At 39.3% G+C, this 16,674-nt stretch overlaps 1 protein-coding gene across 5 annotated transcripts in view; it reads left to right on the forward strand.

Annotated features, from left to right (window-relative positions):
- TMLHE (trimethyllysine hydroxylase, epsilon) overlaps window positions 1–16,674 on the forward strand; it is a 104,702-nt gene that overhangs the window by 54,160 nt on the left and 33,868 nt on the right. For 4 of the 5 annotated variants that reach the window (XM_053891263.1, XM_053891262.1, XM_053891265.1 and 1 more), the window contains one exon: window positions 8,556–8,792. The exons of the other annotated variant lie outside the window; for it this stretch is intronic. In XM_053891263.1, the coding sequence (XP_053747238.1) occupies window positions 8,556–8,792 (237 nt within the window). The remainder of the gene's footprint in view (window positions 1–8,555; window positions 8,793–16,674) is intronic. 5 annotated transcript variants of the gene reach the window in all.

A 16,674-nucleotide genomic window follows, 5' to 3' on the forward strand; every position in this document is an offset into this window, starting at 1 on the left:
CCCTTTCTATTCAATGACAAGGACCAAGTACATTAGCAGTATAGTAAGAGTGGTTGAGAGTTCAGGCCATGTCATCAACAGATCTGGATCTGTATCCCAGCTGGCACATATGTTAGCTTTGTGATTTTGGACAAATAATTTCTCTGTGCCTCAGTTTCCTCGTAGGTACAATGAAACCTATTCATTAGTATTGCTCAGGGATTAAATTACATAATGTATTTAAAGCACTTGGCATACTGCCTGAAACATATTAAGTGGTCATGAAATGCTAGCTATGATTATTATCACTTTACCATTGTCATCATCATCATCAACATTGTTATATGCCTTGTCCTTTCTGAAGCTACCTTTGCTCTGGATCTCATATTTTCCGGCCTCCTTGGAGATTTCTCTCTCCTACATATTCACCCTTTTCATACCTATTGAATCCTTCCTATCAGCTTCTCATATCTTCTTTGGACTCTGTCTCCCTCTAGTTACAGCCCTGCCTTATTCCTCCCCTTCACATCTAAACTTATTAAAAGAATCATCTACCTTCAATATCTTTTTATTTTCATTTCCCATTCACTCCTCAAATTCATAGCTAGTTCATCCAACCCCCTCCCAATTAAAATTACTCTCTCCAAAGTCACCAGAAACTTGTTGCCATACCCAGTGTGTATCTTTCAGTCTACATCTTACTTGACCCCTGGCGAATGCCATTAACCACTACCTCTTCTTAAATATCCTTTCTTTTTTTAGTTTTCCTCCTATATCTGACCACTGTTCCTCAGCATCCTGTGCTGCCTTTTTTTCCTCGGTCAATTTCTTACTTGAAATGATCTCTCTAAATGACTTCTTCCATGATCTTGGCTTTGGCTATCACCTACCGACAACTACAAAATCCACCTCTCTTCTGAGTTAAATAACTTCAACTAGCTACTAAACAATCTTGACCTAGATGTTTCACAGAAAGCTCAAAAACCAGAACTGAACTCTCTCATTTGATTTTTTTTAATATTTATTTATTTTTGAGAGAGAGAGAGAGAGAGAGAGAGAATGAGTGGAGAAGGCACAGAGAGAGAGGAGACACAGAATCCGAAGCATGCTCCAGGCTCTGAGCCATCAGCACAGAGCCTGACGCAGGGCTTGAACTCATGAACCGTGAGATCATGACCTGAGCCGAAGTTGGACCCTTATCCGACTGAGCCACCCAGGCACCCCTGACCTTTCTCATTTTAATTGTGTTTATATTAGATTCTCCTTGATTTTATTCCTTCTTTTTTTTTCAATATATGAAATTTATTGTCAAATTGGTTTCCATACAATACCCAGTGCTTATCCCAAAAGGTGCCCTCCTCAATACCCATAACCCACCCTCCCCTCCCTCCCACCCCCCATCAACCCTCAGTTTGTTCTCAGTTTTTAAGAGTCTCTTATGCTTTGGCTCTCTCCCACTCTAACCTCTTTTTTTTTTTTCCTTCCCCTCCCCCATGGGTTTCTGTTACCTTTCTCAGGATCCACATAAGAGTGAAACCATATGGTATCTGTCTTTCTCTGTATGGCTTATTTCACTTAGCATCACACTCTCCAGTTCCATCCACGTTGCTACAAAGGGCCATATTTCATTCTTTCTCATTGCCATGTAGTACTCCATTGTGTATATAAACCACAATTTCTTTATCCATTCATCAGTTGATGGACATTTAGGCTCTTTCCATAATTTGGCTATTGTTGAGAGTGCTGCTATAAACATTGGGGTACAACTGCCCCTATGCATCAGTACTCCTGTATCCCTTGGGTAAATTCCTAGCAGTGCTATTGCTGGATCTTAGGGTGGGTCTATTTTTAATTTTTTGAGGAACCTGCACACTGCTTTCCAGAGTGGCTGCACCAGTTTGCATTCCCACCAACAGTGCAAGAGGGTTCCCATTTCTCCACATCCTTGCCAGCATCTATAGTCTCCTGATTTGTTCATTTTGGCCACTCTGACTGGAGTGAGGTGATATCTGAGTGTAGTTTTGATTTGTATTTCCCTGATAAGGAGCAACGTTGAACATCTTTTCATGTGCCTGTTGGCCATCTGGATGTCTTCTTTAGAGAAGTGTCTATTCATGTTTTCTGCCCATTTCTTCACTGGGTTATTTGTTTTTCGGGTGTGGAGTTTGATGAGCTCTTTATAGATTTTGGATACTAGCCCTTTGTCCGATATGTCATTTGCAAATATCTTTTCCCATTCCGTTGGTTGCCTTTTAGTTTTGTTGGTTGTTTCCTTTGCTGTGCAGAAGCTTTTTATCTTCATAAGGTCCCAGTAATTCATTTTTGCTTTTAATTCCCTTGCCTTTGGGGATGTGTCGAGTAAGAGATTGCTACGGCTGAGGTCAGAGAGGTCTTTTCCTGCTTTCTCCTCTAGGGTTTTGATGGCTTCCTGTCTCACATTCAGGTCCTTTATCCATTTTGAGTTTATTTTTGTGAATGGTGTGAGAAAGTGGTCTAGTTTCAACCTTCTGCATGTTGCTGTCCAGTTCTCCCAGCACCATTTGTTAAAGAGACTGTCTTTTTTCCATTGGATGTTCTTTCCTGCTTTGTCAAAGATGAGTTGGCCATACGTTTGTGGGTCTAGTTCTGGGGTTTCTATTCTATTCCATTGGTCTATGTGTCTGTTTTTGTGCCAATACCATGCTGTCTTGATGATTACAGCTTTGTAGTAGAGGGTAAAGTCTGGGATTGTGATGCCTCCTGCTTTGGTCTTCTTCAAAATTACTTTGGCTATTCGGGGCCTTTTGTGGTTCCATATGAATTTTAGAATTGCTTGTTCTAGTTTTGAGAAGAATGCTGGTGCAATTTTGATGGGGATTGCATTGAATGTGTAGATAGCTTTGGGTAGTATTGACATTTTGACAATATTTATTCTTCCAATCCATGAGCAGGGAATGTCTTTCCATTTCTTTATATCTTCTTCAATTACCTTCATAAGCTTTCAATAGTTTTCAGCATACAGATCTTTTACATCTTTGGTTAGATTTATTCCTAGGTATTTTATGCTTCTTGGTGCAATTGTGAATGGGATCAGTTTCTTTATTTGTCTTTCTGTTGCTTCATTGTTAGTGTATAAGAATGCAACTGATTTCGTACATTGATTTTGTATCCTGCAACTTTGCTGAATTCATGTATCAGTTCTAGCAGACTTTTGGTGGAGTCTATCGGATTTTCCATGTATAATATCATGTCATCTGCAAAAAGCGAAAGCTTGACTTCATCTTTGCCAATTTGGATGCCTTTGATTTCCTTTTGTTGTCTGATTGCTGATGCTAGAACTTCCAACACTATGTTAAACAACAGCGGTGAGAGTGGGCATCCCTGTCATGTTCCTGATCTCAGGGAAAAAGCTCTCAGTTTTTCCCCATAGAGGATGATGTTAGCTGTGGGATTTTCATAAATGGCTTTTATGATGTTTAAGTATGTTCCTTCTATCCCGATTTTCTCAAGGGTTTTTATTAAGAAAGGGTGCTGGATTTTGTCAAAGGCCTTTTCTGCATCGATTGACAGGATCATATGGTTCTTCTCTTTTCTTTTATTAATGTGATGTATCACGTTGATTTGGAATGTTGAACCAGCCCTGCATCCCAGGAATGAATCCCACTTGATCATGGTGAATAGTTCTTTTTATATGCCGTTGAATTCGATTTGCTAGTATCTTATTGAGAATTTTTGCATCCATATTCATCAGGGATATTGGCCTGTAGTTCTCTTGTTTTACTGGGTCTCTGTCTGGTTTAGGAATCAAAGTAATACTGGCTTCATAGAATGAGTCTGGAAGTTTTCCTTCCCTTTCTATTTCTTGGAATAGCTTGAGAAGGATAGGTATTATCTCTGCTTTAAACGTCTGGTAGAACTCCCCTGGGAAGCCATTTGGTCTTGGACTCTTATTTGTTGGGAGATTTTTGACAACCGATTCAATTTCTTCGCTGGTTATGGGTCTGTTCAAGCTTTCTATTTCCTCCTGATTGAGTTTGGGAAGAGTGTGGGTGTTTAGGAATTTGTCCATTTCTTCCAGGTTGTCCAGTTTGTTGGCATATAATTGTTCATAGTATTCCCTGATAATTGTTTGTATCTCTGAGGGATTGGTTGTAATCATTCCATTTTCATTCATGATTTTATCTATTTGGGTCATCTCCCTTTTCTTTTTGAGAAGCCTGGCTAGAGGTTTGTCAATTTTGTTTATTTTTTCAAAAAACCAACTCTTGGTTTCGTTGATCTGCTCTACAGTTTTTTTAGATTCTATATTGTTTATTTCTGCTCTGATCTTTATGATTTCTCTTCTTCTGCTGGGTTTAGGCTGCCTTTGCTGTTCTGCTTCTATTTCCTTTAGGTGTGCTGTTAGATTTTGTATTTGGGATTTTTCTTGTTTCTTGAGATAGGCCTGGATTGCGATGTATTTTCCTCTCAGGACTGCCTTCGCTGCATCCCAAAGCGTTTGATTGTTGTATTTTCATTTTCGTTTGTTTCCATATATTTTTAAATTTCTTCTCTAATTGCCTGTTTGACCCACTCATTCTTTAGTAGGGTGTTCTTTAACCTCCATGCTTTTGGAGGTTTTCCAGACTTTTTCCTGTGGTTGATTTCAAGCTTCATAGCATTGTGGTCTGAAAGTATGCATGGTATAATTTCAATTCTTGTAAACTTATGAAGGGCTGTTTTGTGACCCAGTATATGATCTATCTTGGAGAATGTTCCATGTGCACTCGAGAAGAAAGTATATTCTGTTGCTTTGGGATGCAGAGTTCTAAATATATCTGTCAAGTCCATCTGATCCAATGTGTCATTCAGGGCCCTTGTTTCTTTTTTTTTTTTTTTTAACATTTATTTATTTTTGAGACAGAGAGAGACAGAGCATGAACGGGGGAGGGTCAGAGAGAGGGAGACACAGAATCTGAAACAGGCTTCAGGCTCTGAGCTGTCAGCACAGAGCCTGACGCGGGGCTCGAACCCACAGACCGCGAGATCATGACCTGTGCCAAAGTCAGCCGCTTAACCGACTGAGCCACCCAGGCGCCCCAGGGCCCTTGTTTCTTTATTGACTGTGTGTCTAGATGATTTATCCATTTCTGTAAGTGGGGTATTAAAGTCCCGTGCAATTGCCACATTCTTATCAGTAAGGTTGCTTATGTTTATGAGTAATTGTTTTATATATTTGGGGGCTCCGGTATTCGGTGCATAGACATTTATAATTGTTAGCTCTTCCTGATGGATAGACCCTGTAATTATTATATAATGCCCTTCTTCATCTCTTGTTACAGCCTTTAGTTTAAAGTCTAGTTTGTCTGATATAAGTATGGCTACTCCAGCTTTCTTTTGGCTTCCATTAGCATGATAAATAGTTCTCCATCCCCTCACTCTCAATCTAAAGGTGTCCTCAGGTCTAAAATGAGTCTCTTGTAGACAGCAAATAGATGGGTCTTGTTTTTTTATCCATTCTGATACCCTATGTCTTTTGGTTGGCGCATTTAGTCCATTTACATTCAGTGTTATAGAAAGATACGGGTTTAGAGTCATTGTGATGTCTGTATGATTTATGCTTGTAGTGATGTCTCTGGTACTTTGTCTCACAGGGTCCCCCTTAGGATCTCTTGTAGGGCTGGTTTAGTGGTGACAAATTCCTTCAGTTTTTGTTTGTTTGGGAAGACCTTTATCTCTCCTTCTATTCTAAATGACAGACTTGCTGGATAAAGGATTCTCGGCTGCATGTTTTTTCTGTTTAGCACACTGAAGATATCGTGCCAATCCTTTCTGGCCTGCCAGGTTTCAAAAGAGAGATCAGTCACGAGTCTTATAGGTCTCCCTTTATATGTGAGGGCACGTTTACCCCTTGCTGCTTTCAGAATTTTCTCTTTATCCTTGTATTTTGCCAGTTTCACTATGATATGTCGTGCAGAAGATCGATTCAAGTTACGTCTGAAGGGAGTTCTCTGTGCCTCTTGGATTTCAATGCCTTTTTCCTTCCCCAGTTCAGGGAAGTTCTCAGCTATTATTTCTTCAAGTACCCCTTCAGCACCTTTCCCTCTCTCTTCCTCCTCTGGGATACCAATTATGCGTATATTATTTTTTTTTAGTGTATCACTTAGTTCTCTAATTTTCCCCTCATACTCCTGGATTTTTTTATCTCTCTTTCTTTCAGCTTCCTCTTTCTCCATAACTTTATCTTCTAGTTCACCTATTCTCTCCTCTGCCTCTTCAAGCCGAGCCATCGTGGATTCCATTTTGTTTTGCATTTCGTTTAAAGCGTTTTTCAACTCCTCGTGACTGTTCCTTAGTCCCTCGATCTTTGTGGCAAGAGATTCTCTGCTGTCCTGTATACTGTTTTCAAGCCCAGCGATTAATTTTATGACTATTATTCTAAATTCACTTTCTGTTATATTATTTAAATCCTTTTTGATCAGTTCATTAGCTGTTGTTATTTCCTGGAGATTCTTCTGAGGGGAATTCTTCCGTTTGGTCATTTTGGAGAGTCCCTGGCGTGGTGAGGACCTGCAGGGCACTTCCCCTGTGCTGTGGTGTATAACTGGAGTTAGTGGGCGGGGCCGCAGTCCGACCCGATGTCTGCCCCCAGCCCACTGCTGGGGCCACAGTCAGACTGGTGTGTGCCTTCTTTTCCCCTCTCCTAGGGGCGGGATTCACTGTGGGGTGGCGTGTCCCGTCTGGGCTACTTGCACACTGCCAGGCTTGTGTTGCTGGGGATCTGGCGTCTTAGCTGGGGTGGGTAGGCAAGGTGCACGGGGGCAGGAGGGGCAGGCTTAGCTCGCTTCTCCTTAGGTGATCCACTTCAGGAGGGGCCCTGTGGCAGCGAGGGAGTCAGATCCGCTGCCGGAGGTTTGGCTCCGCAGAAGCACAGAGTTGGGTGTTTGCGCGGAGCGAGCAAGTTCCCTGGCAGGAACTGGTTCCCTTTGGGATTTTGGCTGGGGGATGGGCGGGGGAGATGGTGCTGGCGAGCGCCTTTGTTCCCCGCCAAGCTGAGCTCTGCCGTCCGGGGGCTCAGCAGCTCTCCCTCCCTCTGTCCTCCAGCCTTCCCGCTTTCCGAGCAGAGCTGTTAACTTCTGACCTCCCAGACGCTAAGTCGCGCTTGCTGTGGGAACACAGTCCGTCCGGCCCCTCCGCTTTTGCCAGCCAGACTCGGGGGCTCCGCTTGGCCGGCGAGCCGCCCCTCCGCCCCGGCTCCCTCCCGCCAGTCCGTGGAGCGCGCACCGCCTCGCCGCCCTTCCTACCCTCTTCCGTGGGCCTCTCGCTGCGCTTGGCTCCGGAGACTCCCTTCTGCTAATCCTCTGGCGGTTTTCTGGGTTCTTTAGGCAGGTGTAGGTGGAATCTAAGTGATCGGCAGGACGCACGGTGAGCCCAGCGTCCTCCTACGCCGCCATCTTCTTCTCCTGACCCGATTTTATTCCTTCTATCTGCATTCATATTTATTACTTATTTTACTTTGTTATTTACTTTTATGTTTATTATTTTACTAAATTTTTATTAATTTTATCTTCCCCTCGTTAATTTGGGAATTCTAGTTGAGCTTTCTAGCCCATTAAGTCACCTTTCCTTTCCCTGTTAACATTTTCAGCCACAAATGACTCAACTATTTCAACATGGCCCCTAAACTGAACTTCAACCCCTCACACTCCCTCATTATAATCCAACTACAATTCTCCATCTTTGCATATGACAAGTTACTCAAGTGAAAAACCTGAAGTCATTTTAGATTTTTGCTTGTTCTTTGTCCACCACATTTAATTAGTCATCAAATCTACTACTATAGTATCTCTTTGGTGTGTTTTTTCTACACCTTTCTTTAAGCTCAAGCCCTCAGTATTTTTGTCTATTTCAGTCATCAAGTTGTTCTGTACATTTTTCGTCATCTTGCTTCCCACAAGTCCATCTCCCATACTGTCATCCTAATCAAGTCTTAAAAATGGTAATGTGACCATAGAGCTTCCCAGTTTAAAAGCCTTTTGTGATTCTCTGTTCTATGCTGATATACACTTCTTGCTCTCTTCCTTGAATATACCTTGTAAAAAATGTCCTTTCTTTGTGTCCCATCTATATCTTGTATATAACTGTATTATAGTTCCTATCATAATCTTATTGATATTTCTATGCTTCATCTTTTTCTACTAAACTACAGGCTTCTTTATTTTTTATTTTTTAAATTTTTTTAATGTTTATTTTTGAGATTTTTAAAAAATTCTTTCAATGTTTATTTTTGAGTTTTTATAATTTTTAATGTTTATTTTTGATATATATTTTTTTTATTTTCGGGCTTCTTTAAAACAGAGACTATATCTTATTCATGTCTGTATTTCCAGGGTCTGTCACATATAGGCTTTAATTCATATTGAATATGTTTAGAAGAAACCTGTAATAGTATTAGTATTTCAAAGCACAAAGAAGTACAACTGGCTATATGGAAAGATAGTTAGGAAATGAAAATGACACAAGTAGATTCAGTAATTATTTCATATATAATTTTCTAAAATTTTGATATGTTCTCTTTTCTCCACTGAACAGAAGACTTTAATTTTTTTCCTTTTCAGCATTCAAGTGTTTCACTGTCTTAAGCATGAAGGAACAGGTGGCAGGACACTGCTGGTAGATGGATTCTATGCAGCAGATCAGGTACTTCAAAAGGCACCTGAGGAATTTGAGCTCCTCACCAAAGTGCCACTGAGGCATGAATATATTGAAAATGTTGGCGAATGTCACAACCACATGATTGGGGTTGGGCCAGTCTTAAATACCTACCCATGGAATAAAGAGCTGTATTTGATCAGGTGAGCACCAAAGAACTATCCCCCACTGTAATGTACTTACCCATTATTAGCCTTCAAATGTAATGAAATTCCCTAAAATCCTTATACTGACCACATTTTAATCTTGCTATTTTAAGTCTCTTTATTAACAATTTCTGTTATTATACTTCCCATGGAATAATAAATAGGCCAACAGGTAAAGAATACTAGATTTTAAAATGAAAACATTATTAAAATCAAAAAAGTGATTAAATTGTGCTCAGTGACCAAACAGCTAGAGTACCCAAAGGCATCATGACCACACTTGTCTGTAGCCCACATTTATGCAAATCCCCTGACCTGTATATCCAACAGTCTACTAGATGGTGCCACTTAGGTATCTTATAGCATCATAAAGCACATCATATTCAAAATTGAACCCATCATCTCAACTCATTTCAGTCTGCTCCTCCACACCCAGTTGTAAATATAAACATAAACTGTTTCTCCTGCCTTTGCCCCTGGATTTTAATAGGAACTGCATAAATACTAATTCACTGCCATCGGATAACCTCCTCTAGAAAACTCTCTCTTAGTCATCTCTTGTATCCCCGTTGCTTAGAACAGTGAGCAGGTAATCAGTATTTTTTCCAACACTTGACGAGAAACATTTTTAAACATATAGAAAAGTTGTAAGCATTTACAGTAAAACCCATAGACCCACCACCTAGATTCTACCAGGAAGGTATTGCTATATGCTTGTTTTCTTATCTATCTGCCTATCTGCCTGCCTGTCTATCTATTAATCTCATTTTTGATGCATCTCAAAGTACATAGCAGATATGACTACATGTCCCCCTAAATGCTTCAGCATTTATATCTTTAAGTAAAGTTCAATATTTGTTTGCAAATTTTTAATTTTGAAATAAAACTTACATAAAATTATGTTTTAAAATATCAAATATACACTTGCTGAATTTGGACAAATGCATATACCTATGTAAACCAAACACCTATCAAGATATAGAATGTTCCTGTCACTGCAGAAAGTCCCTTATACTCTTTCCTAGTCCAACCCTGCACAGCCACCCCAGAGGAGATCATGGTTTTGATTTTTGCCACCATTGATTAGTTTGGCCTGTTCTAGAAATTCATACCATAGAATAAATGCTTTTATTAACAAACACCTGGGCTGTTTCTAATTTGGGGTTATTATGAATAAAACTGCCATGAGCATTCATAGAAAAGTATTTTTGTAGATATGTGTCTTCATTCCACTCAGGTCAATAGCTACAAGTGGAATACTGCGTCATAGAGTAGGTGAGTGTTTAGTTTCATAAGTAACTGCCAGAACTTTTACTAAAGTAGTCGTTTGATTTTATATTGTCATCAGCAGTGTATGAGGATTGTAGCTGCTCCACATCCTTGCCACTACTTGCTGTTGTCAGTCCCATTAGTTTTAGCCATTATGGTGGTTATCTCTTTGGGATTTAATTTGCATTTTTTTGATGACTGATGATGTTGAGCATCTTTCCATGTGCTTATTGGCCATTTATATATCTTCTGAAATATCTGGTTAAATCTTTTGCCCATTTTTTCATTGAGTTGTCTTTTCATTATTGAGCTGTAGGAGTTCTTTATATATGCTGGTCACTATTTCTTACTGAATATATGTTTTAGGAATATTATTTTCTATGCTGTAACTTACCTATTTATTTTTTAACAGTGTCTTTTAATGGGGAGAGAATTTTAATTTTAATAAAATATAATTGATTATTTTTTTCTTTAACAGTCATTGTTTCTATGACCTGCATAAGAAATCTTTAACTACCCCTATGACATGATGACATTCTCCTATGCTTTCTACAAGTACTATAGTTTTATTTTTACATTTAAATCTGTGATCTATCTCAAATTAATTTTTTCTATGTGGTGAGGTATAGGTAGAAGTTCATAGTTTTTACATATAGGTATCCAGGTGTTGTAGCCTCATTGAATTGCCTTTGCAACTCTGTCAAAAATCAAATGGCCATGTAAATGGGGGTTTGTCTCTGGGACCTCTATTTGATTCCATTATGTACTGGTGGATCCTTATGACAGTTCCACACTGTCTCAGAGAGTGCAAGTTTATACTAATATTTTTCTTTATTTTTTTTTTAAATTTACATCCAAGTTAGCTAGCATATAGTGCAACAATGATTTCAGGAGTAGATCCCTTAATGCCCCTTACCCATTTAGCCCATCCCCCCTCCCAGAACCTTTCCAGTAACCCTCTGGTTTTTTTCCATATTTAAGAGTCTCTTATGTTTTGTCCCCTTCCCTGTTTTTGTATTATTTTTGCTTCCCTTCCCTTATGTTCATCTGTTTTATATCTTAAAGTCCTCATATGAGTGAAGTTATATATTTGTCTTTCTCTGTCTCATTTAGCTTAGCATACTACCCTCTAGTTCCATCCACATAGTTGCAAATGGCAAGATTTTATTCTTTTTGATTGTCGAATAATACTCCATTGTGTGTGTATATATATATATATATATATATATATATATATATATACATACACATACCACATCTTCCTTATCCATTCATCCATCATTGAACATTTGGGCTCCTTCCATACTTTGGCTATTGTTGATAGTGCTGCTATAAACATCAGAGTGCATGTGCCCCTTCAAAACAGCATACCTGGATCCCTTGGATAAATATCTAGTAATGCAATTGCTGTGTCATAAGGTAGTTCTATTTTTAATTTTTTTGAGGAACCTCCATACTGTTTTCCAGAGTGGCTGCACCAGTTTGCATTCCCACCAGCAGTGCAAAAGAGATCCTCTTTCTCCCCATCCTCGCCAACATCTGTTCTTGCCTGAGTTGTTAATGTCAGCCATTCTGACAGGTGTGAGGTAGTATCTCATTGTAGTTTTGATTTGTATTTCCCTGATGATGAGTGATGTTGAGCAGTTTTTCACATGTCGGTTGGCCATCTGGATGTCTTCTTTGGAGAAGTGTCTATTCATATCTTTTGCCCATTTCTTCACTGTATTATTTGGTTTTTGGGTGTTGAGTTTGATAAGTTCTTTATAGATTTTGGAAACTAACCCTTTGCCTGATATGTCATTTGCAAATATCTTCTCCCATTCCGTTGGTTGCCTTTTAGTTTTGCTGATTGTTTCCTTCACTGTGCAGAAGCTTTTTATTTTGATGAGGTCCCAGTACTTCATTTTAAGTTTACAGTAATTCTTGAAGTCAGATAATATGTTTGTTAACTTTGTTCTTTTTTAACATTATTGTGGATATTCTAGATCGGGGGTCTACAGATTTTTTTTGTAAAGGGCTAGATAGTAAATATTTTAGGCTTGTGACATATATGGTCTTTATTGCAACTACTCAATACTGTTGTGGATGTACAACAGCAGCCATAAACAACATATAAATGAATGAGTGTGACTGTTCTAATAAATATTATTTACAAAAGTGGTCAGTGGTCTGGATTTGGCCCACAGACCATAGTTTGCCAAGCCTCGTTCTAGATTCTTTATATTTCCATACAGATTTTTAAATCAGCCTGTCAATTTCTAGGAAAAAGCCTGTTAGGGTTATGATTGGGATTGCTTTGAATCTATAGATCATTTTGGCGATAACTAACAAACTAACAGTTTTGAGTCTCCCAATCCATGAACCTGATTTATCTTTCTATTTTTTTTTTTGTTTTGTTTTTTTTATTTTATTTTTTTTTTATTTTTTTTATTTTTTATTTTTTAATATATGAAATTTACTGTCAAATTGGTTTCCATACAACACCCAGTGCTCATCCCAAAAGGTGCCCTCCTCAATACCCATCACCCACCCTGCCCTCCCTCCCACCCCCCATCAACCCTCAGTTTGTTCTCAGTTTTTAACAGTCTCTAATGCTTTGGCTCTCTCCCACTCTAACCTCTTTTTTTTTTTTTTTTCCCTTCCCCTCCCCCATGGGTTTCTGTTATGTTTCTCAGGATCCACATAAGAGTGAAACCATATGGTATCTGTCTTTCTCTGTATGGCTTATTTCACTTAGCATCACACTCTCCAGTTCCATCCATGTTGCTACAAAAGGCCATATTTCATTTTTTCTCATTGCCACGTAGTATTCCATTGTGTATATAAACCACAATTTCTTTATCCATTCATCAGTTGATGGACATTTAGGCTCTTTCCATAATTTGGCTATTGTTGAGAGTGCCGCTATAAACATTGGGGTACAGGTGCCCCTATGCATCAGTACTCCTGTATCCCTTGGATAAATTCCTAGCAGTGCTATTGCTGGGTCATAGGGTAGGTCTATTTTTAATTTTCTGAGGAACCTCCACACTGCTTTCCAGAGCGGCTGCACCAATTTGCATTCCCACCAACAGTGCAAGAGGGTTCCTGTTTCTCCACATCCTCTCCAGCATCTATAGTCTCCTGATTTCTTCATTTTGGCCACTCTGACTGGCGTGAGGTGGTATCTGAGTGTGGTTTTGATTTGTATTTCCCTGATAAGGAGCGACGTTGAACATCTTTTCATGTGCCTGTTGGCCATCCGGATGTCTTCTTTAGAGAGGTGTCTATTCATGTATTCTGCCCATTTCTTCACTGGGTTATTTGTTTTTCGGGTGTGGAGTTTGATGAGCTCTTTATAGATTTTGGATACTAGCCCTTTGTCCGATGTGTCATTTGCAAATATCTTTTCCCATTCCGTTGGTTGCCTTTTAGTTTTGTTGGTTGTTTCCTTTGCTGTGCAGAAGCTTTTTATCTTCATAAGGTCCCAGTAATTCACTTTTGCTTTTAATTCCCTTGCCTTTGGGGATGTGCTGAGTAAGAGATTGCTACGGCTGAGGTCAGAGAGGTCTTTTCCTGCTTTCTCCTCTAAGGTTTTGATGGTTTCCTGTCTCACATTCAGGTCCTTCCAGCACTATGTTAAACAACAGCAGTGACAGTGGGCATCCCTGTCGTGTTCCTGATCTCAGGGAAAAAGCTCTCAGTTTTTCCCCGTTGAGGATGATGTTAGCTGTGGGCTTTTCATAAATGGCCTTTATGATCTTTAAGTATGTTCCTTCTATCCCGACTTTCTCAAGGGTTTTTATTAAGAAAGGGTGCTGGATTTTGTCAAAGGCCTTTTCTGCATCGATTGACAGGATCATATGGTTCTTCTCTTTTTTTTTTTGTTAATGTGATGTATCACATTCATCGATTTGCGAATGTTGAACCAGCCCTGCATCCCAGGAATGAATCCCACTTGATCATGGTGAATAATTCTTTTTATATGCTGTTGAATTCGATTTGCTAGTATCTTATTAAGAATTTTTGCATCCATATTCATCAGGGATATTGGCCTGTAGTTCTCTTTTTTTACTGGGTCTCTGTCTGGTTTAGGAATCAAAGTAATACTGGCTTCATAGAATGAGTCTGGAAGTTTTCCTTCCCTTTCTATTTCTTGGAATAGCTTGAGAAGGATAGGTATTATCTCTGCTTTAAATGTCTGGTAGAACTCCCCTGGGAAGCCATCTGGTCCTGGACTCTTATTTGTTGGGAGATTTTTGATAACCGATTCAATTTCTTCGCTGGTTATGGGTCTGTTCAAGCTTTCTATTTCCTCCTGATTGAGTTTTGGAAGAGTGTGGGTGTTTAGAAATTTGTCCATTTCTTCCAGGTTGTCCAATTTGCTGGCATATAATTTTTCATAGTATTCCCTGATAATTGTTTGTATCTCTGAGGGATTGGTTGTAATCATTCCATTTTCATTCATGATTTTATCTATTTGGGTCATCTCCCTTTTCTTTTTGAGAAGCCTGGCTAGAGGTTTGTCAATTTTGTTTATGTTTTCAAAAAACCAACTCTTGGTTTCGTTGATCTGCTCTACAGTTTTTTTAGATTCTATATTGTTTATTTCTGCTCTGATCTTTATTATTTCTCTTCTTCTGCTGGGTTTAGGCTGCCTTTGCTGTTCTGCTTCTATTTCCTTTAGGTGTGCTGTTAGATTTTGTATTTGGGATTTTTCTTGTTTCTTGAGATAGGCCTGGATTGCAATGTATTTTCCTCTCAGGACTGCCTTCGCTGCATCCCAAAGCGTTTGGATTGTTGTATTTTCATTTTCGTTTGTTTCCATATATGTTTTAATTTCTTCTCTAATTGCCTGGTTGACCCACTCATTCGTTAGTAGGGTGTTCTTTAACCTCCATGCTTTTGGAGGTTTTCCAGACTTTTTCCTGTGGTTGATTTCAAGCTTCATAGCATTGTGGTCTGAAAGTATGCATGGTATAATTTCAATTCTTGTAAACTTATGAAGGGCTGTTTTGTGACCCAGTATATGATCTATCTTGGAGAATGTTCCATGTGCACTCGAGAAGAAAGTATATTCTGTTGCTTTGGGATGCAGAGTTCTAAATATATCTGTCAAGTCCATCTGATCCAATGTATCATTCAGGGCCCTTGTTTCTTTATTGACTGTGTGTCTAGATGATCTATCCATTTCTGTAAGTGGGGTGTTAAAGTCCCCTGCAATGACCACATTCTTATCAATAAGGTTGCTTATGTTTATGAGTAATTGTTTTATATATCTGGGGGCTCGGGTATTTGGCGCATAGACATTTATAATAGTTAGCTCTTCCTGGTGGATAGACCCTGTGATTATTATATAATGCCCTTCTTCATCTCTTGTTACAGCCTTTAATTTAAAGTCTAGTTTGTCTGATATAAGTATGGCTACTCCAGCTTTCTTCTGGCTTCCAGGAGCATGATAAATAGTTCTCCATCCCCTCACTCTCAATCTAAAGGTGTCCTCAGATCTAAAATGAGTCTCTTGTAGACAGCAAATAGATGGGTCTTGTTTTTTTATCCATTCTGATACCCTATGTCTTTTGGTTGGCGCATTTAGTCCATTTACATTCAGTGTTATTATAGAAAGATATGGGTTTAGAGTCATTGTGATGTCTGTATGTTTTATGCTTGTAGTGATGTCTCTGGTACTTTGTCTCACAGGATCCCCCTTAGGATCTCTTGTAGGGCTGGTTTCGTGGTGACAAATTCCTTCAGTTTTTGTTTGTTTGGGAAGACCTTTATCTCTCCTTCTATTCTAAATGACAGACTTGCTGGATAAAGGATTCTCGGCTGCATATTTTTTCTGTTTAGCACGCTGTAGATATCGTGCCAAGCCTTTCTGGCCTGCCAAGTTTCAAAGGAGAGATCAGTCACGAGTCTTATAGGTCTCCCTTTATATGTGAGGGCACGTTTATCCCTTGCTGCTTTCAGAATTTTCTCTTTATCCTTGTATTTTGCCAGTTTCACTATGATATGTCGTGCAGAAGATCGATTCAAGTTACGTCTGAAGGGAGTTCTCTGTGCCTCTTGGATTTCAATGCCTTTTTCCTTCCCCAGGTCAGGGAAGTTCTCAGCTATAATTTCTTCAAGTACCCCTTCAGCACCTTTCCCTCTCTCTTCCTCCTCTGGGATACCAATTATGCGTATATTATTTCTTTTTAGTGTATCACTTAGTTCTCTAATTTTCCCCTCATACTCCTGGATTTTTTTATCTCTCTTTCTCTCAGCTTCCTCTTTCTCCATAACTTTATCTTCTAGTTCACCTATTCTCTCCTCTGCCTCTTCAAGCCGAGCTATCGCGGTTTCCATTTTATTTTGCATTTCGTTTACAGCGTTTTTCAGCTCCTCGTGACTGGTCCTTAGTCCCTCGATCTTTGTGGCGAGAGATTCTCTGCTGTCCTGTATACTGTTTTCAAGCCCAGCGATTAATTTTATGACTATTATTCTAAATTCACTTTCTGTTATATTATTTAAATCCTTTTTGATCAGTTCATTAGCTGTTGTTATTTCCTGGAGATTCTTCTGAGGGGAATTCTTCCGTTTGGTCATTTTGGAGAGTCCCTGGCGTGGTGAGGACCTGCAGGGCACTTCC

The sequence above is a fragment of the Panthera pardus genome, unplaced genomic scaffold (assembly GCF_024362965.1).
Source record: "Panthera pardus isolate Hobbes unplaced genomic scaffold, ASM2436296v1 HiC_scaffold_27, whole genome shotgun sequence".
Lineage (NCBI taxonomy): Eukaryota > Metazoa > Chordata > Mammalia > Carnivora > Felidae > Panthera > Panthera pardus.